Source organism: Channa argus, chromosome 15 (assembly GCF_033026475.1).
Source record: "Channa argus isolate prfri chromosome 15, Channa argus male v1.0, whole genome shotgun sequence".
Taxonomy (NCBI): domain Eukaryota; kingdom Metazoa; phylum Chordata; class Actinopteri; order Anabantiformes; family Channidae; genus Channa; species Channa argus.
This window is the reverse complement of record NC_090211.1, coordinates 1278648-1305149: the sequence shown is the minus strand read 5'-3', so window position 1 is coordinate 1305149 and position 26502 is coordinate 1278648. Positions and strand designations below refer to the sequence as shown.

General features: G+C 39.5%; 2 protein-coding genes across 2 annotated transcripts in view; one reads left to right on the top strand and one right to left on the bottom strand.

The window, feature by feature from the left end:
• eve1 (even-skipped-like1) overlaps nucleotides 1–23262 on the bottom strand; it is a 28615-nt gene extending 5353 nt beyond the window's left edge. The window contains exons 1-3 of the mRNA XM_067477700.1: nucleotides 23225–23262; nucleotides 22968–23158; nucleotides 3184–3425 (exon numbers count right to left, since the gene is read on the bottom strand). Coding sequence (XP_067333801.1) covers nucleotides 3184–3425; nucleotides 22968–23158; nucleotides 23225–23262 — 471 coding nt within the window. The remainder of the gene's footprint in view (nucleotides 1–3183; nucleotides 3426–22967; nucleotides 23159–23224) is intronic.
• hoxb13a (homeobox B13a) lies at nucleotides 23092–25778 on the top strand. Its single transcript, XM_067478492.1, has 2 exons — nucleotides 23092–24082; nucleotides 25103–25778. The coding sequence occupies exons 1-2, from the start codon at nucleotides 23356–23358 to the stop codon at nucleotides 25348–25350; spliced, it is 975 nt and encodes a 324-aa protein (XP_067334593.1). The 5' UTR covers nucleotides 23092–23355; the 3' UTR covers nucleotides 25351–25778.
• Nucleotides 25779–26502: the final 724 nt, after the last annotated feature.

Below are 26502 nucleotides of genomic sequence, written 5' to 3'. Positions count from 1 at the left end.
ACTCTGGGACCCTGATTTCCAATGGAAATGCAAAATGTACTTTGATCAGAGAACATAACGTTGGACCACTCAGCAGCAGTCCAGTCCTTTTTGTCTTTAGCCCAGGTGAGACGCTGCTGATGCTGTCTGTTGTTCAAGAGTGGCTTGACACAAGGACTGCGACAGCTGAAACCCAGGTCTTGCATACGTCTGTGCGTAGTGGTTCTTGAAGCACTGACTCCAGCTGTGGTCCACTCTTTGTGAATCTCCCCCACATTGTTGAATGGGTTTCGATTCACAATTGTCTCCAGGGTGCAGTTATTACTTTTGCTTGTACACTTTTTTCTACCACATCTTTTCCTTCCCTTCACTTCTCTGTTAACGTGGTTGGACACAGAGCTCTGGGAACAGCCAGCATCTTTTGCAATGACCTTTTGTGTCTCGCCCTCCTTGTGCAGGGTGTCAATGGTCGTCTTTTGGACAACTGTCATATCAGCAGTCTTCCCCACGATTGTGTAGCCTACAGAACTAGACTGAGAGACCATTTAAAGGCCTTTGCAGGTGTTTTGAGTTAATTAGCTGATGAGAGCACTGATGAATTGATGAAAGTCCTTTCTTTGTATTGGTCTTAAGTAATATTCTAATTTTCTGAGAGACTGAATTTGGAGTTTTCATTAGTTGTCAGTTATAATCATCAAAGTTAAAAAAAATAAACACTGGAAATATATCAGTCTGTGTGGAATGAATGTAAACATTATACAAGTTTCACTTGTTGAATGGAATTAGTGAAATACATCAACTTTGTGAAGATATTCTCATTATTTGACCAGCATGTGTTAACTGTTTATTGGCTTACAACCTATACACCTACCACCTACCTACACCTATACCTCTTTTGCCATTTAGCGGAATGAAATATTAGCAAGTAGAGCTGAGGCTGATGGGAATGGCATTATTTTGGAAGTATTTGGTAAAAACCAAGTATCTGATTACAGCAGTAGATGAAAAACAGGGGTTTAGCGGAGTCATTACAATTTATAGGCAGTATGTGTAGCAAATTTAATCATAATCCTTACAATATGTCACCACATGTCAATAAGCTACTGGAATTAAAATAGAAGTCAGAGGATCTATATTGAAGATTCACTGCGTGGCGAACATGAATGTCTGCATCACATTTCATGGCAATCTAACCACTTTGTTTGGGGCATTGCACTTGTCAGCCCAAAATGTCATGGATCCATGTAGTTTTGTTGCAACCATGACCACAAAATGACTACCAGATTACATGTTTCATGTCATTTTCTCAACTTAATGTCTCTTTTTTTGCTGCAGCACCAACGTTTTTTAAACTTTATAACACAAAAACCGGCAAGTTGTCTGTGTGCGTGACTGTTCACTCCTCAACTATTTTACCAGCTTACAGAATCTCACAGAAGGCTGTTGTTCTAAAACGTCAGGTGGCAGCATTTACAAGACCTTGCCTCACATTCCTGCTCCTTCATAAAAGATCCTCCTGTAGTTGCCAGAGAGGTGGGTGTTTACTGCATATTAAAGCTTCTGCACTGGGCCAGTGAGCCTCTGCGTCAAATGATAGGTCCGCTAAACCTGTCACTACTCAATCTACCATGCTGATTGAAGTATATCACTGAGCAAAGGCACTATTGCTTATACGAAGATGGAAGCCAAAATAGTTGGTATAAGGATAGAGACCAGGGGAAAGTAATTTATGTTGATTTAGTTTGAATTAAAGTACAATTTTATTTTTTTCTGCTACAGTGTGTTAAAGTTCCAGTGTGTAATAATGTTGTGCACAAATGGTATCACACACTGAATGCTGTGAAAAATACACTTATTTGCTTTATTCTATTTTGTACACACACACACACACACACACACCCTCCCTTTTGTTTTAAAACCTTATTCCCTGTCACTTTCATCTCTTTACTAAAGACAATCCACTCTTGTAAAGAAATTTCTGGTTTCTTTGAAAAGCTTTCTCTCCCACCTTGTCCCTTTTTCTCTAAACCAGTGATATTTAAACTGCCACCAGAACAGCGTTAGCATTCATGCAGAAAGCACATGGACATGAAAAAGTGCAAAAATGTGTGCGCTGTAAGTAGAGTTAGGTCGGTCTTATGTTGCTAGATTTCTTATGGTGTACAGGCACAATTTACACAATCACACCAGCGTTTCATTGCACACTACTGCTACGACTACACACATTTTGTACAATGGCAAACACTGTCTAACAAAAGACGTGAAAGCTTTGAATTTGTCACTCTTTAAATGCTCTCTGCTTCTGTAGTGCTTTTATCCAGAGCGCCTAACAACCTCGCTTCATATTCACCCGTTCACACACATACACACACACACCGACTCACCCGCAGCAACTTAGAGTTGGAGACTTTGACTTGTAGCCCGGAGGGACCGGGAGTCAAACTACTGAGGTCCGTGGAGGACTGTTCCCCTCACTGGGCTACAGCTGCCCCATTGTTGCAGTGGACTTTGGATGTGAATAGAAAGATACAGTAGGTGCATTGCGACTGAAGAAAATTGGTTTGGGAGCCACTGTTTTGAATTTGTTACCATTTGAGGTTTCTCAATTGTTTTTATGAATATGCTTATTGAACTTTTTTTTTCTGCAGTAGTACAAGTATATTAAATGATAATGTGCATTCATTTACTTTTTCCTTGCTGACTCTCAAAGTTCTGCTTAGAAAAGGTTTTCCTGACAGGGTTTACAGGGACACTGGGACAGACCTTCCATTAAAGTTAGTAGGTAACAACTTTACTGTGTCAACTCAAAATGTCTGCTGCAAAAACAGTTCTGGAACATCTGGTTTAATTCTTGACCTGATAAAGAACTTGTGAGCCAGTTGAAAGTGGCAAAGCAAGCCAGAATGTGAAGCCTGAGTGGAGATTGTTTGAGCTTTTATTTCGTCACAAGCTTCAGAAAGGATCAAACCCTTACGCCAGAAAGTTTAAATCGAAAAAACACAAGACAAAGTAATATGATGAAATACCACACAACGTGTGCGTTTGTAAACCTAGAGTGAAAACAACACAGTTGAATCTGTTTCACAAACCGATTAACATATCCTGCTGTTTAAGGCAGAAAATGGATCATGTACTGTCCAACCTTTCCACGGTTCAAAGCTGCTCAGTGTTGTGCTGATCACACTGGGAAACCACGGACTGTACCTTTATCGTCGTCTCTGGTAAGTTGAGAACCGTGGCCAGTTCGCACCGCCGGGGTCTGGACACGTAGCTCTCCTTGCCGTACTCCTGCTCCAGTCGGGACAGCTGCTCGCGCGTAAACGCCGTCCGGTGCCGCCGGCTTTGGTCGAGCAGGGCGCTGCGCGGGCACGGCTCCTGTTGCTCCTCTTCACCGGGGCCGTGAACACTGGGGGCGGCCGCCACCGGCGTCTGTCTGCCCTCCGCCACTGAAACAGAAACACGAACTTCTCAGGACACTTTCCAACAAGGCATGTTAGTGGTTCTGCCTTTGTTAAAGTGTCCATTTAAGAAAAAAGACTGAGACAATTTACTTAAGTCTTTGGTCAGAAAGTTAATATAAGAGCCACACGCCACTAGATTCACTTTAGGGTCGCAATTATGATCAATTGACCTTGATTTTAAGCTTCTGGCATGTTTCAACTCAGACATCAGCTGTAGAATATGGTCAGAAACAACTGATGTGGTTTGTGACCACACAGCTCCTCACAGCAGTATCAGTATTGTTTGTGGAAGAGTTCATTGCAAACCATAGGCTATGTAATCCTGCATTATATGGACATATTTCCAAAGTTGCTGTGACAATTAATAATATAATCAGGAAAAAAAAAAGATTTAAGGCAATTAAAGAGTGTGGGACAACAAAGAAATGTCAGCCAATTCAAAATCGATTTTTTTTCGCCTTACTCACTGCTTGATAGCTCTTTTCAAACATAAAGTTAGGAATGATGAACGAGTTTAGCTCCAAAACAACTATTCCATTTACTTACACATGAGGCTGTTTCTGTGTTACAAGTGTAAAAAATGGAAAATAAAAAAATATCCTCCTTGTGTATGTTGGTAGTCCTTGCTGTTAAAGAGCCCTCCTCTGCTCTGCAGGCTGCTCCGCTCCGATGGGCCGGCGAAGATGCTGCAGTCTCACAAAAACTTATCTCCTTGACACTCTGCTTCTCTCTCTCTTTCACACACACACACACACTTTATCCAGGTCTGTCTGGGAGAAGATGAGGTATTTTTGTCCCAGCACCTTCCCCCCTTCTCCTCCTCCTCTTATGTCTGTGTTCGCCGGTGCTCCTCTCCTCTTCTCTGCCCTTATCACTGGGTCTGCAGACGCACCGTGGTGGGCGCGTCGGGCCGACGCGGCGCCGCGGCCCGGTGAGGTGTTAAAGGTGTTTAGGTGTAAAGCCTTTGGTCTCAGTCTCGGCCTTTGTACTTTTGTTATGGAGAATTAAGGACGCGCAGGCAGAGACACCAGCTAGACACTCATTGTCCCCCGCCGTTTGATGTTTGCAGGTTTGGAAGTAAATCATTACAGGCCTAATGGCACCAAATTGACTGACGTGGAGCGCGGTGAAGAGGAATTATTATTAATAATTAAAAAAAACATTGATTACAGCTTTTTTAATTACAGCCAACATGCATTTTTTAATCATCCATTTTCATGTCTTACATTTACATTTTTTAAAATTTAAAAAAGTTTTAATTTTAGTGTGTTTTGATCCAGACTGATGCTATGAAAAGGATTTCTATATTCGTGTAATTTATTTTGGCGTTTTATTTTTTACAATTATGGGACGATTATTTTATGTGTTTAAGATTTTTTACAAGTTACTTGTAATAAAACAATTATTGTTTTACCATTGGAATTTGAACAAATCTTAATGTGAGTGGGTTTTGAATAATAATCAGACAGACACGGCTCGTTAATAAAGCTTTGCACAGCGTGATAGTATTAGTATCAATCCAAACTCTATCCTGTAAGTGTACAGCCTTGCTTCCAGGGTAGAAGCTGACCCTTGAACCTGTGTTTTGGAGCTTATTATGGCTATAATCTGTGCTGATTGTTAATCCAGCGGCCAGGTGATGATAAAGAGGACAGACAGAGGACAGAGCCAGACAGACGCCAGGTAGGGTGGAGTCACTGCTACACAGAGGAAATTTATCATTATAAAATACACTCAGATGCTATAAGGGCATCACAATCAAAGTCACTGCTGTAAAGAATTACTAAGAAACATTTTTTTATTGATTTGTAGCTTCATGGCTGCATTTACTTTCTTTACATTATTTGACTGTGCATAAAAATATACAGATTACACATTCATTTGTCCTATTTTACAAAGAAAAGTTTGAAAAGTACTGTCAATTCCAATTACAGGTACAAAAAATTCTGAATAATATATGTGCGAACTTTAACGTAACATATTATTTGCAGTAGTCGAGGTTTTTTGTTATGTAATTTAACTGTTATTTGATATTTACTAGTAAAGAAAAAGACAAGTAACATACAGGACAGAGAGTGAGAGACAGCACGACATGCGGCAAAGGTCCCCAGTGAGACTCGAACGAGGAAAGTTGCAGTTATGTGCATTCACCATAACCATTTTATTACCACGAGCTCCAGAACAGACTTTTTAAACATCACCTCTGTTGTTTGTCACTTTCGCAATTCCAATAAAATTAGTTAGGAAGCATCGATGTGAAAAACGGTCTGGCAATGTTGCATATTTGCAGAAGCTCCAGGTAATGATGCTCAAGCAATTAGTTATTAAAAAATAATTCAAATTAAAAAAAAAAAGATGCATAACATTTAGTACATTCTTGAATGTGTCAGGTATTTTTTACCCATCAAATTTAACTCAAGAAACCATATTGACAAAATGATGTTTACTTTATTCCATACACTATACCAAAAGTCAAGAAATTTTTAAAATTGTCGAAAGTCAAAATTGTTAAAAAAATGCTCATGCTGAAAAAGAAAAGTTGCCTATGTGCAGTTGACTCTTGCTTACTTCAGACCTCTGTACAAAGTTAAGCTGATTCCAAGCCTTTAGAAGGATATTCATTCATATTCATTTTTAAAGTAAGCATTTTGAAATGAACATTTCACCAGTGACTAATAAGCTAAACCAGGTTGCAGACTGACAGACATTACCTCTGAAAACATATTCATTGTTTGTTTTAGTGTCTGTATGGAGATTGTTAACAATATGATTAATTAATCATATTCATAGAAAATGACCATATCCCCTAAGGTTAGTGGATATGTTTGAAATAAGACAGCTGTACCAGCACACAAAAATGAATCTAGCAGCTGTTGTAAAATTCATCACATAGTATTTACATACATAGTATGTTCAAAACCAGCCAGTCAGGTGATGCATATGGAATAACTTTTAAAGGCAAAGCATGGCTTCTTTATTTTGTTCCTAAACCTAACGCTGATGTTTCGTACTTACAAAACTGCACCATTTTGATGCCAAAGGGTACATTTACAACATATGCCTGTCTTATGAAGTGGGGGCGCTTTTTCAGCAAACTGTTCTATAGGTCACATCAGAGGGTAGGGAGTAACTCTGTGAATGTAAAGGTTGGGGGACCTGTTTGATAAGGTTAGCGAGTGATCATGATCAAACCAATGCTGGATGTTGGCTTTAAATATGAAACAAACTCTCATAGTCCAATGTGCTGCTGTTTACTTAATTCAATCTGACTATCAAGGGCTTTGTTAATCTACTGCCCTGTTTTCTAGGGCAACTAGAGGGTGTTGGTATTAGAACATTTTGCTCAAAAGTTGTTCCTCTTCAACCCCACTGATGTTCAAACCCCCTGATGTATTGCTGAGTCGATCAGGACAATCTCACACTTGCAGAAAACTCCTTAAAATTCTCCCAGACATCCTATTGCTATTAAATGAATCATGTCTCTTATCATTGATAAGTATTCACTGTTCGTTTATCATTACTGCACTATGTCATGAACATGATTTGGGTTGTAACATTCTCACATCCAACTTTTGACCATCATCCTAATAATTAACTATGCCATTCTATCATAACTGTTCACGACACTGAATACCACTCCTTTTTATTGTAAACCAGATTACTCCTCTTTATTTCCATCTTGGTTTTTATTGACACATTGGAACAAGTTCTACTTTGAATCTTGAATCTAAAGTTACAAAATAAGTCAGAAAGAATGTGACATATTAATTCAACAACATCCCTGCAATCACCACCGGGCACCCTTGCTGTTCTTACCTTCTCTTATTCACCTGTTCATGTGCCCCTCCCTACCTGCCGTACATCTCCACAGCAGCCGTCCCCCCAGTTCTTCCAACTCCTCTTAACTGTACATCTGTTTCCACTCTACTCATTCAATATAAAAACCTATAAGTACCTGATGGACTTCCTCTATATCCTGTTTGCCTGACTATTTGTGGACTGAACCTGTTTCTCGGATCTGTTAATGCCTGCACAGTTTAGTGGATCACCTTCCTGGTACATTTGGTCTCTGCTTCTTTTTTTAGTCTGCTAAATATTTGAGCTTTCTATATGAATCAGCATCGTGCGCAGGGAGAGTTCCTCTGAAAGCCCCAATGTCTAAACTCCAGTAGCTTGTTTTCTGTCCTTTTGGTGAATCTTGTTTGCCTGCTCAATGTGAACACAGGAACAATGTGAAACAGCCTGCATGTTTAATATTGGTAGTTACAGAAATGCTCCGACCTCAAGTTAAGGTCATGGGAATGAAGGTTGTGGTGCTGTCATTCAGAGGAATGAAGTGTCCTGTTCCCTTTGAATGATCAAACCTTCACACACTTCTTCACCATATCCATATTTGAAGAACATCACAGATGTTGCATTACTTCTTGTTTCGACATGTGTTAAACATATGTACAATATCTAGGCTGCACGTGTTGGTATAATGTTTTGAGAACTTACAGAAAATGTGCATCGTCCCCAAGTCCACCCACACGGAATCTGTTCCAAATGAAAATAACCTAGCAGGGTTTCAGACACATATGCTAATATCTTCATTTAAAATTCTACAGGTTTCAGTGATGTTTATTGTGGTGATGGGCTATATTAGTAATTCATAAGTTACTCGCACGCTCAATGGCAGCAATGTTTTGAAGCCTCGTTGGCACATGCACTACTCAGAGATGAGGGGTAACCATCATATATATTTTCTTCCCAATGCCTAAAGCATAAAGCTGTTCATGTCATGTTAATACATCATAAATTTATTGTCTGCCAGCAGTCGGATTTAACATTTCGTCAATGTTCTGGGCTTGCAGGGCTTTTCATTCTGACACGAAGACTGATCGAAAACATTTATGATGTCCTTAAGCCTTGAGATACTTTACTTCAGTGGTCAGTGTGGTTTTGTAAAACCCAAGGTCATTTCCATTTTTTGTTGAGGATACACAATTCAGTATGTCTTTGTCCTGCCTTGTTAAGCTGATTGATCCATCCTGTCAGCAATGCCGATGCTAAAATCAGACAAGGTGTTAAAAGTAAAGCATAGGTTGACATGTTGACCTGATGATGGTGTTAGAATTTAAAGAATCAACGCAGTGATTACAAAGTATGCTTAGGGATACAAGAACACATGTAGAGTTGGAGAGATACAGTATTTCAGTCTGGATAAAAGAGGAGGACAGACTTACCAAGCTATTAGATATTAGAAAGACAGACAGACAGACAGGGATTGCCATTCCTAAAGTGACTAACACGATTGCAATTCCCAAACTATGGTATCAAGTATGAAAGTCGGATGTGCTATGTGTCGGTCGACCACTGTGACCCTTACTTACATTTGTGCCGCAGTGTCCTGCATTTATAATGAGCAGCATGACCTACAAATTCAATCTGTAGTAAGAGAATTTCCCATGGCTAGTTGCTACCGATGAGTGTTGGCAGGCTGCATAGCAACTCCCAATTCGGCGTGTGATTGTGAGTTTGAATGGGTGAATAAGAAGCAGTGTAAAGCGCTTTGAGTGCCAATAGGTAGAAAAGCGCTATATAATTGCAGACTGTTTACGTAAAGTTGTACCACCCTTTAACAATATGGGATCGACTTTATATATATACACACTCAAAAAAACTGTGTTAGAGTTAGGGAAAACAACTTCAGGGTAAGGGTACATTAAGAGAACACAGGAAAGCGTCAGATTAAAAAAACTTTAGGGAAAAGTGAAGTTACAAGATCAAAGACCGATGGCTTTTGGCTTGTCCCTTCACGGTTCTCCACATGAGTTTTTCTAGGCCGCATGTCCTTCCTGCCACAACCCTCTTATAAAGGTAGCCTTTGAAGGGTGGGTGGGACCACACTTGGTGGGTTGGGATTCAACCCTGTGGCCTTCTGCATCCCAACCTGATGCTCTACCCACTGAGCCACCAGGACTCCTAAAGTTTAGTTGCAAGATCATTTACATAGACACAAAACACTACAAACAGTGAAAACACATACTTTGTTATAGTAACCACGTGATGACCTCTGTTTGACACGTCCATGTACACTTACACATAAATGTAGTATGAGTTTTACATCAACATCTTTAGCGTTGTGGCTAATGTTGAACCAACATTTTGCTGGATGGCCTGTATTTTTGTCTGAGAAAGAGTTATACTCGGCCCTGGTACTTACATTGCTTGTGAGACACATCTAAATTGTGGTTATTTTCCTTGTAAGTACAGTCCTGGCATTTATCTTATAATTATGAATTTTTTGAATCTTTGTTAATATAAAACACAAGGTAAACAGTTCTGTTTAAAATCCATTGAGACTGAATCATTGTTCGAATTGGAAACCATGTTTAAATGGTAGGAGGACATTTGCACTGCGTGGGACAGCTGAGGACAACATTGTGTTTCTCATAGACTTTGATCATCCAGATTTCATCCAGATCCGATTTTCTTGTTTCAGCAGCTATGCGCTCGCCCATAATCAATAAAGTTAAGATGGTCTGTAATTAAATGACTACAGTGGCAAGTGCTTTGTTGCACATGTGTCTCGGAGAAGCACATCACTCCCACTGTGCTCTGCAAGTTATGTGGGCATTATGAAAAACATATTTTTGCAGAAGAAAGAATAACTTCCCATGCAAACACCTATTGAGCACATATTTCTCTCAGACGAATAAACAGCTTCATTTGTGACCCTGCATACCAATGAGTTTTCTTGTGGCCTTTGATTTCAGCTTCAGTACCAAGACTTTTTAAAGATGTAATGATTTCCATTGGTTGCTGTTGCATTGTGCCAAACCCTGTTATCCCAAAGGAGTGGCAGTTTTGATCAAATGATCAAAGTACACAGTTGTATCTGTAAAACACATGGTTATTAAATCTGATTTATCACCATACTCTTTACCAACCATACTTGCACTGATCCCTTATGAGTAAGTTAGATCCTCTGCAGGTTTTTGCTGTTGAAGCTGTTTTTGATCATCTCAGTTTTGTACCAACATGCTTTTCCTGCTTTTCCTAAACAACTGTTATCCTTCATTTAACCGAATGCTGTCCAACAGACACTTTGAGATTTAATCCAATGAAGTAATCCCCCTGCATCCTAGGGGAACTAACAAAATGTATTTTCTTTGCTTAATGGAACAAGTCCATGTTTTTACAGGAAGGTTGTGTTCCAGACTCTTTCTTTGGCTTGGTGCACTAACTTCCTGTAGTTTTTTCTCATGAGGTTTCCAGATAGAGAAGCAATGTAGTTGCTGGTGATGGCTTCAAATTAATTTTGAAATTTGTTTTTGGACAACCCTGCTGTAATTTGATGTTACTTAAAGTGGGTTATTACTTAAAACTGTAATGGTGTTAATGAGATGAACAAAATATAAAATATGCTGCAAATATTTTAAGTTGTGCCAACTTAAAAATGTAAAACTGCTTTTAAGTGTGAGTCAGCGGTGCTTAAATAAACTGTGGACACATTTGCTTTTGCATTTTCATTTTACATTAAAATGATTCGACATTACATTTGAGTTTTAAGTCACTGCTAGACTGGAGACCCCGCCTCACACACCATGACCCCTAGATAATCTTTCTTTGATACAACATAATCATAACTTATTTAGTGTCTTTGGCAGTATTTTTATTTCTGTTTGACAAAATGCACATTTACTTTCAACACGTGTTTCTTTCATGTGACTAATGCAAATGTCTCTATATGCAGAAAGCAGGAGTTTAATTTTAGCTTTACTAGTGCTGCAGCAAGAGGGTCATCTTTCAAAGCCTGAGGAAAACATGGGCCCACTGATATAGAGCTGCTAAGTACGAGAAATCAGACTGTGCCAATACCAACCAAGTGTTAATCTTTGAGTTACCTCTGTGTGTTAATATAGTCGGATCAGATACTGAGTGTGTTTACAGGGACTGAAGTAACCACGTTACAGTCGGCTTTCCTGTTAATGGGAAAGTTGGTTTCCAAAATACGGATCGGGGATCAGAGAAACCGGATTTCCCCATGTAGATTTCTCTCCAAGAACGGTGATTTCTTTGCCGTGTATACGTGTAACCAGGTTTTTAAATGGATTTCTTCAACTGTGCATATGTGGAACAAAAGGCTGCAGACGGCGGCACACAGCTGAGTGGAAGGCTGAATAATAGGAGAGATCATTAATGGGGTGATGCCACCTTACTCTTCCTTTATCCACTTTCTAATCTATTATGCTTAAAGGAATTACACAGGCTTCTGTGAAAGAATTGCTTCGAAGAGAATTTTGTTGTACAGAAATGTGCAATGACGATAAAGAATTATCTTATTTTTACACTGTGCTGTGACACACACACAGACACTCAGAGAAAGAAGAGTGAAAAAGCCGTGTTTCTGTCAATAAACAGTTAAAATCTGAGGTGGAGGAGAAATCAGGTCACGGTGCTGCAGTATGTGTACATGGATTTCTGGTAATTGAGTTTCTTAAGTGCATGTAAACACTGTTCCTCAGTAACCAGAGAAAAAGGATTTCTCTGAGTGCCCCAGTTACATGTACATGTAAATGCACGTGACCCTATATAAGGTCCCTTTTGTGTTCAGTTGGTCAGTTTTTTCTTTGTGTTGTCAGTTTGGTCTGTTCAGTTTCATTCATGTTTTCCTAAGTAATAGTTGCTTAAGTTTAGTTTCGTGTTCTCTGCTTTTCTTTTATGGGCCCAGGTCATAATTTTGATTCTTCAGCCAATTTGACTGATGTCAAACCATTGAATTAAGAGTATTTAGTTCTTACCAGCACAGACAAATAGAATAAGCGGCAATTGTGAGAACTGTCTGTTATCAATTTGGTAGATTCTCACAGGGGTCATTTACAGTACAGCACAGCTAGGTGATGGCCCTTGATGCTTTTATTTTTCATTTTGAATAGAAGACAAAAAACTAAAGGAAAGATTTATTTTCTATCCTGATTAAGAAAATGTTTTACTCACATGACTCTTAGTCTATTGTCACTGACCCCCTCCAGTATCAACTGATGACAAGAGAAGGGCTCTGATGCTAATTACATCAATCAAGTCTGACTGACTGACTAAATATCAATACAAGATACCGCTGACCTGTCCCAAGCTAACTTGAAGAGCGTTATCGTGAGACTGAAATGGACACACATAGTGGCTTCTTGTTGCCTCCATCTGTTAAGATGTGCAGCTTTTCGCTTCTCCTTCATTTCAGCTGACTCTGCTGCAGATTATAGTGCTGCCCAGATGTGATTTACTGTTTGCTGGGTTTTCTGTTTAGAATCAGTCAAAGCAGCTGCTGCTCTGAGCAACAGCACAACTCATTAATTCATAAAAATGTGCAACTATCACGTAGCAGGATTTTACAAGATGTTGGTAATAATTATATTGGTGGCATCACTGCTGTAGCTTGTAATTTCTTGCTCGCTGGGTTATTTTCTAGTTCGACCCAATCTGTTTTAGTAGCTGCTCAGCACCACCCAGCAGACAGACATAGCAGGTGAACGTAAAGGAGCCTTTAGAAGCTAAGTAGTCAAATATTTTACTGAGAAGACGTTGGAGAGCAGATGACAGGTCTTTCCATTCTAAAACACATTTCTTGAAGCCCAACAACGGATTGGATCTTTGCCCAAAGATGTTTGTGCACCTACAGCATAAAATTACTCTGCATACATCAGCTGGAGCCACCTCCAACAACTCTCCTTTTTTTTCCCTGTACTATTTTCTCACGGTCCAGTTTTGGCAGGAGTTGCTGGATGTGTTACCTCTAAAACTGGAGGTCTGAGCTTAACAAGCTACAATAGAGTGCTACACGGATTCAGCTGATTTTCACCATAGTGTGTGAAATAACTAAGTACTAGATATTAATTGGACCTGTACTGCACTTGGGCCAAAGATTTAAAAATAGTTAGTTTTCTATGGTCTTGCAAAAGCTTCTGCTGGGGTACGACAACACCACTTGGACACACCACAGTACTACAGTACATTATAATAATACAACTGACAGTAATGAAAATTAATGGTTATTTGGCTATTTTAGTTATGATTATTATTACATTTGTTATATATATAGACATTTGTCTAATACAGAAGGAGGTGAGCCGTTGGCTGTCATAGAAGAGCACATTTCTTTTTTCTGTATGTTAAAACGTTGGGGAGATGGGGCATTTTAAGCTTATTTAAATATTGTGGGGATTTATTTTCCCCTCCACAATAAAATTGGACCAGCTTTTCTATCCTTCTTTTGGATGTGTGTCTATATATTCTTAATTTTGATTAGAACAGCGAGAGCTACTGGAAATGAAATCATTTATAGAATATTTCAACAAACATTGCCAATAAAGCTGATTCTGGTGTTTACATTGACCCCATTCAGAACCATCTACCTATAAAAGTGATATTGTTTCAGGAAAATTCCTCCTCTTACTTTATTAAATAACATTATTAAGACAGAGTATTTCATTTTCTATACATAATGTTTTATTTTCAGAGGCTGAAATCCAAACCTGACATTTGTTTTACGTCTCAGAAACCATAAGATAGTGATTATTATCATATACACGTTCACATACATTTCAGATTTCTCAGATCTCTTTATGTGAGCCATGTGTGATCACCTGAGCTACACACTAAGGTACAAGGCTCCCTCCTATTGGCCAATGAGGGAACAGAATACCACACAGAGACACCAGCCATCATGACAAGTCCCTGGCTTCTCAATACTGGACTGTGATTAGCCGATAGGAGCAGGACTTTTGCTAAACACAGTTGGTGAAAGCTCACTAGATTTTTTGATAGCAAAAGGGGGAACATGAGGAACAGGTTTCATGCACTTTGTCAAAATATTTCCCATCTGTGATCAAAAGAAAAAATACAATAAGACAAAAGATAATTTAGACTAAAATAGGCAACTTGTATTTATTCTGCAAAACTAAAATATTAGAAAAATGAAACAGCTTCTCCAGAAAAGTTTGACAAAAAGTCAATGCCAGGCTTTGCATCTTCATGAATGATCGGGTATTTATTCACGGGAATCTAGGTTTCTTCAGGATTAACTTAATAATGAGCTTCAATTCTTCTAAATGGACAAAGTTAAAGACCTTCTGTGATTATTATTATTAACAATATTACAAATAATTAAAAAAAAACAAACTACACAATGTATATGACTTAAAAGAACAAGCTACATTATGATATGCTTCTCTATGCATAATCTAAAATATAATTACATAGTTGTGGAGCTATTAGAAATTTTTATAAATGTTATAATTATACAGTATGTTACATTTTTATTCCTCTGCCATTTATTTTCTTCCCTGCTACTGTACATACACTTTTTTTTAAAAAAGTGTATAAAGGTCATTTTATAAAGGTCATTTAGAACATTTACATTTTAAATTGTACTTATACAAAAAACAGATTTTCTATATTGGACATAATCTACCTGTAATTTCTGACCACTAGGGCAACTGTAATCATGTTCCCGTTAGAGAATCTCTCCTAAAACAAATCCACAGTAACAATGAGAATGAAAGTCAAAGGAGTAGTGATGTTAACATAACCTGTATCTGTATTTAAAATCTAAATATTGAGGAGAAGTTTAGCAAAAACCCAAACTTCATACAGTAAGCACAGAGGACATCAGCTGATTTGGTATTTGTTTTATCAGTAAGGTAATAATTAAAAATAAATGCCAATGAAAATGCTTTTATCGAGATCCAGCAGAAATTGCTAGATTTTCTCCTAAAGTTATAAACAAGGTTTTAATGTTTGAAGCACATCAGGTGAGCTACTGGAAACTGCAGTGAACTAGTGAAGGGTGCAGATAGTCTCTTTCACACACACACACACACACATACACACACACACACACACACACCTACACACACACACACACACACACGCACACAGTGACTCTCCATTTGTTAAATGCTGAACAAGGTCAGGTTCAAGGACACAGGACACAATGAAGCTGTTGCATGGTGTGTACGGTTCTACACGCTGTATGTTAGTTTATGCAAATAGTTCTCTGCATTATTTATTATTCATGTATAATTTAAGCTCTAGTTAAAAAATAATCACAGTTGATTTCACTTCAAAGACAGGTATCACACTGTTATGCGTTACAAAAAGCAAAGGAAGTAAAATTCACACATATCCTTAATATACTGATTATACTGACAAATAATGTTTGTTCAGAACTATTTAATTACATAATGTGAATCCCCAAAAAATGTATTCACACAATATGGATACTTTCAAAATAATTGAGAACCATAATCTGTCTGTAGTAAGTGGGATGATGTTCATGTCTATGTTATTGCAATAATTTAAGTAAAATCTGTTCTTATTATTCTGTTACAATATGTCATCTGGCATGTTTTATCATATATGTAATGCGGATCAGTCAGCTGCTTTATGCTGTTCATATATTATTATAATCATTGAGCAATAAATAGCAGTTGGTATGAAAATCACCAACAGGAACAAGACGTTTCCACAAATCATTTATCTGCTGTACTGACAGAAGAGACAATTTATGAGGTAAAATCAGGGACCACGTATTCTGTTTTTACTGTGTGTCAATTTAAAATGTTTGGGAACTTAGCTTCTGCTCCATTAAGAAAAAAAAAAAAATCTCATGGTGGTAATGTGATGATGGTACTAATGACATTTTATGCAAACTGTGTGACAAACAGCGACCACAGCAACTCGGGTTAGGAAACAGAAACCATTACAAATGAATGTTTCTAACACGTATAGGAAAACCTTAGAACTGTGATAAATCTTAAATCCTTAATGTTAAGCTGCTCTAACTTTCACATTTCCCTCCACACTGTATTCGCTTGTTTAATCAATAGCCTATGACTGTTTTTTTTATTGCTTTTAAACAACCAACAAAATGTCAGCGGAGTAGAACTTTATTCACTCAGAGGATCATGGCAGACTCTAACAATGGGTTGTGGTTTGATGACAAAATGCTCATTAGTAGATGCCGCAGCTCTGCTTCTAACTCAACAACTACGGCCGACCCGACAACAAGGGGCTGTCCCAGCTGTGCAACTGGCAAATATGCTTCACTTTGAAAGGGGCTGACATAGCTAGTGCCAGGGAAATATTGCTGCTGTAACCTTTTCTATCAACACCTGGTGCCTGCTGTTGTATGTTACAATGAGAATATCTAACCGGTTACAAAATAGCTTGAGATGAGATGGAGACAGTAGCATCATTTGCTAGGTAACAGATACCAGGTAAAAGCTGATAACAGATGTTAGGTGGAGTATTTAAGAGTTCCTAACCTGAGATAAGATAGGAGAAAGTAAGATGGAAAAGAAATCTTGATGTTAGGATTTGTCACTAATACCAAACCGGAAAAGAATTCTCTTCCCACGTTAAGTTGATGTGATGCAGTCCTGAGACTTCAGTTTGTAGATCTACATTTAATTGTGAATTTGTTGTCCAAGTTGTAGAATACACACCACTGTACTGTGAATGGGTTCATGAAGAGTCTCCCATCATATATATACAGTTTATATATGGACAGTTTATATATATTCCCCCTTTTCAGTGTTCTTGCCACGTGGTCATTTCTACTCAAAAAGAAAAAGTGCATGGATTAAAGGGATAACATGTGTTTTCCTCAGGGTGAGCTAACATGTTGGATGTGTTTTATTTTCTACTAAAACATTTGCACAGCTGATTTTTGATGTATGAAACCTGCATTTCTTTCTTTCTTTCTTTCTTTCTTTACATCACATCCATGTTTGACTTCATAGCAGTCTAGTCGTTTTCTCTGACTGGAATCTGGATTGCATCATCTGCATACTTGTTTTTGTTCCCGCGTACCTATGTCCATGTGAACAATTTAAAATCTGAATCGCACATGATGGCAAAAGTCCAAAATATACACGGTGGAAAAGAGTTTCAAAAGGGGCAGAACTGAAGCAGGTTTAATTTTGCCATGACAAACATTGTCACGTTTTCACATTTTCATGTCTACAACCAATTATATATTGATTAAAAAACACATTTTAAAATCAAGATTTAAAGTTACATGTTGTCATTACAAAATACAAGATTGCACAGTGAACTGTCAGCCGATTGGTTCCCCCCGCACAGCTGCCACAATCAGGTTTCTCCCTGGATTATTTTGATCAATAAAGAGCAAGAGTTCCAGTCCTTAATAGATTAAAAAATGTAACATAGCAAAAGGACGAATGCAGGGTGGCAGCAGGAGACTTGGGCTTATAAACCCACAAAATCATTTGTCTTTGTCACCACTGCCCTTGGAGAGCACTGAGGAGATCAGAGTGGGAAACAAATAGCCCACCATCTGCACCAAGCCTCAATTTCTTTAGTTTTATGATCTGATTCACACAGGCATCACATACGACTGAGGGCAATGTAATGACCTTCAAGGAGCAGGGTGACAGAGTGACAACCATGCTGCACAGTGGCAAAGGACCAACCCACAGGTGTAAAGTACATGGTGACATTTCTACCCTCTCAATCACAGCTCAGAAACTCGAGGTCAAATACAGAACACAGAAAGTACATACGACAAATGTATCATTAACTGAAAACCCTGTGTACCTGATCTACACCTTTTACATTTTTGTGTTTCAGGACTGTGGAGAACAATGAAGTGAGGCCACACACATGGAAAACCTTCAAATACAGTAGATTATTCTATTTTGGTCCCTTCTTATACATTTTTTGCAGTCCTGTGCATTTTAAATTTTATATTGTGAGTAATAAAAAATATAAAAGTAATTTTTATTTATCCTTGGAGGAAAAAATACTTTGACTCGAAGACCTCTTTTAACTTGTAAAACTTGCTTTCAGCCTTTTTCTTGAGTGGATCGATGGGCACAGTTGTCAAAACTCAGTGGCCACTGCAGTATGAAAAAACAACAACAAAACATCTGATGTTTTATCTAAAAATTCAAACAAAAATAAAACAGTCTCCGAGCCTCTTCTCTTTTATATCTTGTGTTGAAACCGTAAAGATCAGGTTCGGTCATGTTCCAGAATCTGAAGGCGAAGGAAGTATTTTGATGTCAACACTTTGTACTATCATATCAGTCATTTGACCCTGAAGACTGGAGATTTGGTTTTATTAGCCGACCTCAAAGAAAATAGAAGGCAGGACTCTGGCTGCTTTGTGTACATCTTTCCTCTTAAACATTTTCAATATATTTTAATGGATTAACTGATTTTTGTCTGCTGCAATATATGAAAACAACATAAAGAAAAATACATGCTGATTTCACAGTCAAAGTAGCAGTACCACAGTGGAGAAATACTTTGCACTTAAATAAAAGTATACATTCATGTGCTCAAAAAATATTTGAATTAGCAAAAGTAAAAATACTCTATGTGCAGCATGGCTCATTTCACACTCACGAGCTGGTTGTAATGACAAATAAATGACGTTGTTCATAACTAAAGGTCGCAGCTAATAACCAAAGATCCGATAGATAGATTTCAACGAAGTTTCAAATCCAATTATTATTATTGTAATCATTTTACACACCGAGACGTAAATACACCTCCAATTGCCTAAATACAGTCCGGTGATTATACTGCAGTGTCAAAGAAATGTGATGCAGTGAAAGTAATTGGAGTTTTGCAAGTGAAGTAAAAATCCCTCAAATTTGTACACAAGTGCAGTACTTGAATAAGTGTAAAAAAGAGGAACCACCAAAAATGCTACAGCACAAATCTCTCCATGTCTCAACATAAAGCTTTTTCAAAGTGGCCAAAGTAACAGTAGCCTCCTTTGACACCAATGGGACTTGTTTTTTTTTGTGTGTGTGTGAATACATTAGGTGTATTTTGCAAGCTGCTTGAATTGCTAAAGTCGTATATATTAAACAGCAAAAGGAAATTGTTTTATTTCGTTATTTTTCAGTATAGATTTTTATACAAAATGTGGTGAGACACTTCTGCGGGACTCAGGCCTTTGAAAATAAAAGCAGGGGCCAGAATGATGGTTTACAGACCTGCGATTATGCTGCAGACACAACTACATTGTCCACAAATGAGCTGTAAAAAAACAAAAAAGTTTCCATTTTGGGATATGATTATTCATTTCAGTGCTATTAATTAGCGTGATATCTAGAATTTTGCATGTCCAAATACTTATAATATTACAGTATAAATACAATAATCGGCTTTGCACATGACATTTTTGATTCTTGGTCATACCTGTCAATCATCAGCCCATGCAAACCTGTTCCACTCGCATGTGCTACAGCAAACATGAAATTTTAGTAATATTATAATTTCTTTTTTTTTGTTGTTGTAATTTTTAAATAATATTTGTTGTACTTTTCCGTAGGAACTGTTTGTCTTAAAAGCTTCCCCGTCCATTCTTTTATGCCGATGATGTACAGTTTCAGAATTTGTCGCTCTGTCATCTCTCACAGTTAGAGCCACTATCTCAAAAACCAAATACAGTCAACATCCAGTTTACTCAAGCTCGCTCCATTTCCCTATTTCCCCGTTCTAAAGCAAGAATATGGCAAATGATTTTTTTGATATAATAAAACGTTTTTGAAGATGTGTGTTACCGTTTTTAAATATGTTCTATGCTTTAGGATGATAGTGCTTTTCAAAACTCTAAAGATTCTGATCAGATAAATGATTTGATATTTCGCTCTTCACAAGTGCACTAAAGGTAAACGCTGAGAACTCATCTAATAAATTGATGACGGTTTTTCATTTTGTAAAATCTTCACCATCTCTCATTTTCTTCCTTGTAGTCACGATGTGTTCAGAGGAAATATGAATGAATAATGACAAACTCATAACTAATAAACGTCTCTACCTTGAACCATGTCTGGACCGTCAGTCATTTATTTGAACCGTTTCTGTCAAAAACCAAAACTGGAACAGATTGGGAACTTGCTATTAAATGGCAAGAGCTCTCACTCATCTTTCAATAAGAATTGTGATGATAATTTGTTAATGTCAAGTAAAACACACACAAATAACATTTCCCGAGATCGAGGACTTCAGATTCCTGTAAAGACAGAACTCTTCATCTCGAGGCCAGCTTCGTTTGGTTAATGGTTTATTGAGTGAAGGCCAGTCTGGATGTTTGTTTTCATACCGGTAATACTGGTTATATTGGACCCATCACTGAGACAGCACGGCGTCTTCTATGTCATCTGAAAGGCAGCGCGCGCGCGCACACACACACACACACACACACATGCATATACATAGCTTCAAGGTGTGCAGTGGCCTTGAACTTGAGCTCGTTACATCAGTCTGTCTTTCTGTCTGCACTCGCACCCGCCCCCTCCTCTCTCTCTCTCTCTCTTCCCGTGTTAAACTTGACCTTGACCTCCAGGGGCCAGTGCCCCCCCCCCCCCCCCCCCCCCCCGCAGACCAACTATGGGAGGGAGACTGGCTGTCTGGGTGGTTTGCGTGTTTGTCTGTTACCGCCCACACTGCTTGAACACTTACAATTCGGATAGAAACGCATTAAGCCAGTTTGGTTTGAGTTTGGCCTTTAAGGCTCAACAAGTGATTGAAATGATGAGGTGTCATTTTAAAATAAGATGAATAAAATAGACTTATGCACGCACCACACACACACACACACACACACACACACACACACACACACACACATCAGAAACCAGACGTTTACAGATGCGGGTTGGCGGTTCGATCCCTGGTCCCTCCGGTCCTTGTGTCGTCTTTGGGCAAGATACTAAATTTCAAGTTACTGCCTTGGCTGTGGGGCTATGGTTGTGTGTGTGTGTGTGTGTGTGTGTGTGTGTTTATTCAAATAAAACGTCTGCCAAATGACTGCGTAAATGTAAAATATGAACTGCTTTACTGGCTTTGTCAAATCTTGATTTTAAGATCTAAACTTCCTTTCTCTTTTCTTTTTTCTGCGGCTCCTCCTGATGCGTTTTGCTTTCAAAGTCCAAAGAATTTCTTTGTCTACATATTATAATATTTTTTATTTAACCGGAAACTAGCAGAAAATGTGACCTTGGAAAGAATAAATATGTAAATAAATACACTTATCGTTCTTCGGTCTTCTTTTTGGACTGTTCTCCACCTGTTTCTGAGCTGGAGACTTTCTTTTTAATTAATCTATAATTTTACATTTAATTTTTGCTTCGTGTACATAGTATAATGGAAGACTACTCGTGTGCTTAATTTCCAGACCAAAAAAAAAAAAAAATACAAAACAAAGTATAAGTTTTATCAAACGACTCAATTAATCCTAAATATGTAGGCCTTGGACTTTAAAGGGGGGAAGCTTCACATTGTGCTGCTTTTACATTAGGACATTTTAATTTGCGTGCTGTGTTCTTGTGACTATCAAGGGTCAAACAATCACTTGTATGGGGACTTATTTTCACCTGATGTTGGGCAGTGGACATGTCCGGTTCCTCACAGCTCCCTTTTGCCTCCACCTCCACCACATGAAAGCCCATAGACGTCTGCGGCCAGTGAACAGCGCTCAGATGCAGAGATATCAGGGTTGTCAGAGACCGCACGTTTAAAATGTACAAACTGTCTAAAGAAAACCGGGGCCGTCTCCTTTATATATAATCCAACTGCAGTACTGCGCAAACACATGGCGTCTTTTAGGCCTACGCGAGAAAGCTCGAGGACAATGACAAAGCCTGCTGAAAGGAGAAGTGAGGGAAATCAGGCTTTAACATGTGAATACTTTAACACCCATCACAATACTGCGTCCTGTCTGCACACGCTATTTTATTATCAGTTATTTTCCTGCCTATGAAGCTTGGAAAACACATGTTACACATTTTAATTAGTCCTAACTGTATGTTGATAGTGAGACTCCATCCATCAATGTATTCAAGCTCATTGCGGGATTAATAAATACCTTTTCTCATGGAGGAAAAAAAAACTGCTCCTCTCACCTAAAGGCCAAACTCTCAACGTGACTCTGACGCGCCTTGGAAACCCCTAAAGCCTGCGGACCAAATCTATTTTCCTCAAAGCTTATGTAAAATAGTCTACGCTACGTTTAGTTTGAGGAAATTTCCAACCAAACCAATAACAAAACTGACTGTATTCGAGAACTACAAATAATGTTATGAGTTTTATTATTTTTAGGACTAAATCTTTGAATGAAGCCACAGTTCAGTGGAACGCTCTGATTCACAGTGGCGTTCAAATATATAAATTTCCAAAGAATGCAATCAACAAAACTTGTATTATTTTGTTTTTGTGTTAAATATATTTTTCTATGTATACTTGTTCATTTACTTTATATTTTATATGCATATTCAATATAAGAATATTCAAATCTAAATCATATAAACTGGTGACAGGCTACTCTTTGTCTGTTCAAATAGCCTTTTTTCTAGTCACAAAGACTCCGTCAGTATTTGTGGCCACGAGAGACCAGCATCCTGACACGATGCAGCTGGCAGAAGCAAAGCAGCACACTCAGGAAGCTGAAACGAATCTTCTCGTGCCACAGCTCTGGCCTAATAAAAATATTTTTCTTTGACTGACAATCCCCGACAAGCCTCGTCTTCTCCTTTTTTTCTCTTGTCCTGTCACGTGATCGGCAGGTCTCGTCCAATGGACTCGCGCCCTCCCTCCGTTTCTGGTCCTGGCAGCTTGTTGCGTCAAAGCTGCGGCTGGGATGTAACCGAAGGTCCTGCCGGTTACCGGGAGTCTTTGCCTCCGAGCGAGCTCCGACACTAAACAGCGCAGCAGAGTAGCGCACGCGTGCAACGACAGCGCGCGTAACGGTACAGGTGAATTACCTGACCTGTGAGCGTGCGAGCCCCTGGCCAATGCGCATCGCTTCGCCTCATTCAGCCAATGTAGCAGCTCAGCGCCCAGGACCGGACAAAGTCTGAGAAGAAACGAGACCAGACCGGGAAAAGGAGCGCCTATGACAGCCTCCCTGGTCTTAAACCCTCGCTGGCCAGCGGAAACGGTGATGTTTGTGTATGATAACAACCTGGACGACCTGAACAAGAACATGGAGGGGCTAGTGGGCAGCGGAAACTTTGCCGCGGCAACTGCAGCGAGCCAGTGCCGCAACATAATGGCGCACTCAGCGGCGGCCGCTGCTCTGGGCGGACACCCGTCCGGTCTGGTACACTCTTCAGCCGGGTACTCCACGGTGGACGTATCTGCTTCAGGCTCCAGTGAAACCGGCGCGTCTTCGGGAAAGCAGTGCGCAGCAGGACCATGTCCGGCGGCCGCTGTGCCGCACCAGAGCTCCTCCACCGCCACCGCGTTACCATACAGTTACTTTGGTAACAGCTACTATCCGTGCAGGATGGGGCGGGGTTCTCTCAAGTCTTGCACACAGGCGGCGGGAGCCGCGCTCAGCTCGCAGTACATGGACACGGCCGTAACCACTGATGAATACCCGAACCACCGGGCCAAAGAGTTCGCCTTTTATCATGGCTACCCGAGCCCATATCAATCCATGGCCAGCTATCTGGACGTCTCGGTAGTTCAGACGCTGGGCACGGGTGAACCGCGCCATGACACCTTGGTCCCTATGGACACCTACCAGCCCTGGGCGCTGACCAACGGCTGGGGGGGACAGATGTACTGTTCCAAGGACCAGGGACAGGCCGGACACCTCTGGAAGTCCGCTTTGGCGGGTAATAATGGTTTTCATTCTTTTTTTTTTTTTTTTTTTGAAGAGTCGAGGCATGTCAACACATTACAGGCTACAGTTAGCCGACATTTAGGCATACAATGATGTGTTTTATTGTATTAAGTTAAAAAGTGTATAATTATACAAACTTTTGACTTTAAATTCACCTTTTAACCAATCCGATGACATTATTGCTTCGATTTGTAAATACAGTCTTCGTTTATTTGTGCAAACGCTAAAAACTTAATTTGACGGGTTGTTTCTGCAGCTGTGGGCTTTAAGCACAGACTTGTGGCTGCATTTTAATCACATCTTAAACAACCTCATCTGCTCCGAAGGAGGTTTGTGCAACTGATGCGCAAAACAAGAAACATTGTTCGGAGCCATCTGAATATCACACTCGGACTCATTAGGGGTGAACCGTGCATTCTCATCACTTCCATGCTCGAAAAGGCGATGCCATATACCTACATGGCCATGTAGCCAGTGACACATCTGGTTATTGTGATAATAAACCAATTATCAGTTACTGGCAGTGTTATTACACAGAGATATAACACTGACAAAAAATAATTAAAGATTAATTAGAAGCACCGGCCCAGTGATCCGTACAAATAGCTTTTTAATTGGTGGTTCTAAATAACTCACATGTATCATACAGCGAAACTGGAATAGGTTCATGCAATAAATTGAAAAAAATAAGATTTGTACAATAAGTGGTGTCCATTTGCATGTTAATGCCCGACTGAGGACACAAATGCAGGTCAGCTTTACGACCGCGCCGCTTGCACACGGCAGACATCCACCATGTTGCCTGGCTGTGTCGCAGAACGGATGTCCAATCAGATGCAAGCATAAAGTGGCTATCCTCCTCGTCATTTAGCGCCGACTCTAAATGCAGCCCAGCTTTTCTTCACCTTATCATATGATAGAATCCGAGGAGTGTTTGAATGTGTCCCGGTGTGTGCAGCCTCGACTTCAGACCGCCTTGTTTGTCCTCTTCTCTTTGTCCGCTTTCAAACAGATGTGGTGGCGCACCAGCATGACGGCTCCCCTTTCCGCCGAGGCAGGAAGAAACGGATACCTTACACCAAGGTCCAGCTCAAAGAACTGGAGAAAGAGTACGCAGCCAACAAATTCATCACCAAGGACAAGAGGAGGAAGATCTCAGCCGTGACCAACCTGTCGGAGCGGCAGATCACCATCTGGTTCCAGAACAGGAGGGTGAAGGAGAAGAAGTTCGTGGCCAAAGTCAAGAGCAGCGCGCCGTAGCACGCAGATTCCTGCTGTGTGGACGATACAGTCAAGGAACTTTATGTATGTGCGTGTTATACATGAATTACAAGCTGAGAGAAATTACAAAAAATAAAAACTCGACGTGGTACTACTGGCGGACTGGAACCGTGCGTCAAAACAAGGAAAACCAATTTAAAAAGGACGGAAAAGGACAAAAAAGATACACGAGAAGAAGAACCAAAGCCCTCTGACAAACCTTCCTCTCAGGGGCCTCTTGTTAATACAGCACCTTCCTGCCTGCTTTGATGTAACTGTCTGTCTACTGTCTGTGTTTTACTGTTTGTCCGTGCTGTCCGTGACCAGTAGCCAATAGCTGGAAAGGCTTTATTATGCTGTTCATATTGTTTATAAGTCATGTAAACCAGTAATCAAAGTATAGTGCAAAACCTAATAAATTCTTTTAATCCTCATGTAGTCTCCACTAGGTCTTATATCTTTGAATTCATCAGGATGGAACCGCTTTGGATTCGTGCACAATGTGCGTGTTCTTCTAAATCCGCATATAGTTGCCATCAAAGGGTGAAAGTTGATAACTGCGAGTAGGACAAACAGCAGAGGACTTTAAAGTCGCTATGCAGTTTCAGAGTGTTTATGAGAGCGCGAAATCATATTTGGCTCAGGCCTCGGACTGTAACATCACCACAACAATGCTGTCCATTTCCTGTCGTCATTCACGGGCTTGTATAGACCCGCGTGTGAACAAACCTTCCCATACATTAACTTTGTGTCTTCGCATTCTTTAGCCCACCCGTTAAAGCATTGATCTCAATTTTCAATTTTACACACACAGTGTAGAATTACTCAGAAACGTCCAACATTCAACATGGTTCTTGAAAGTACAAAGGAAAAAAAAACCTTCTCATAAATGTAATAGAATAAAAGTAGCCTACAAGATTTTTTTGACGTCTTGTTTAATGTGAAATAGCAACACACCTCAAAACTAGTGCAGTTTTAAGTAAATGTACAGCACAGCTGAACATACAGAGTCTTCATGAAGAATTTCCTCTGAGACATATGTTTGAGAGAAAGTTGCATTTATTGCTGCTTCCATGTCTCAAAACAAATGACTTGACTCATCTTGGGTCAATCGGTGCTGCGCCACGGAGCGCGAGAAATTGTTTAATAAAG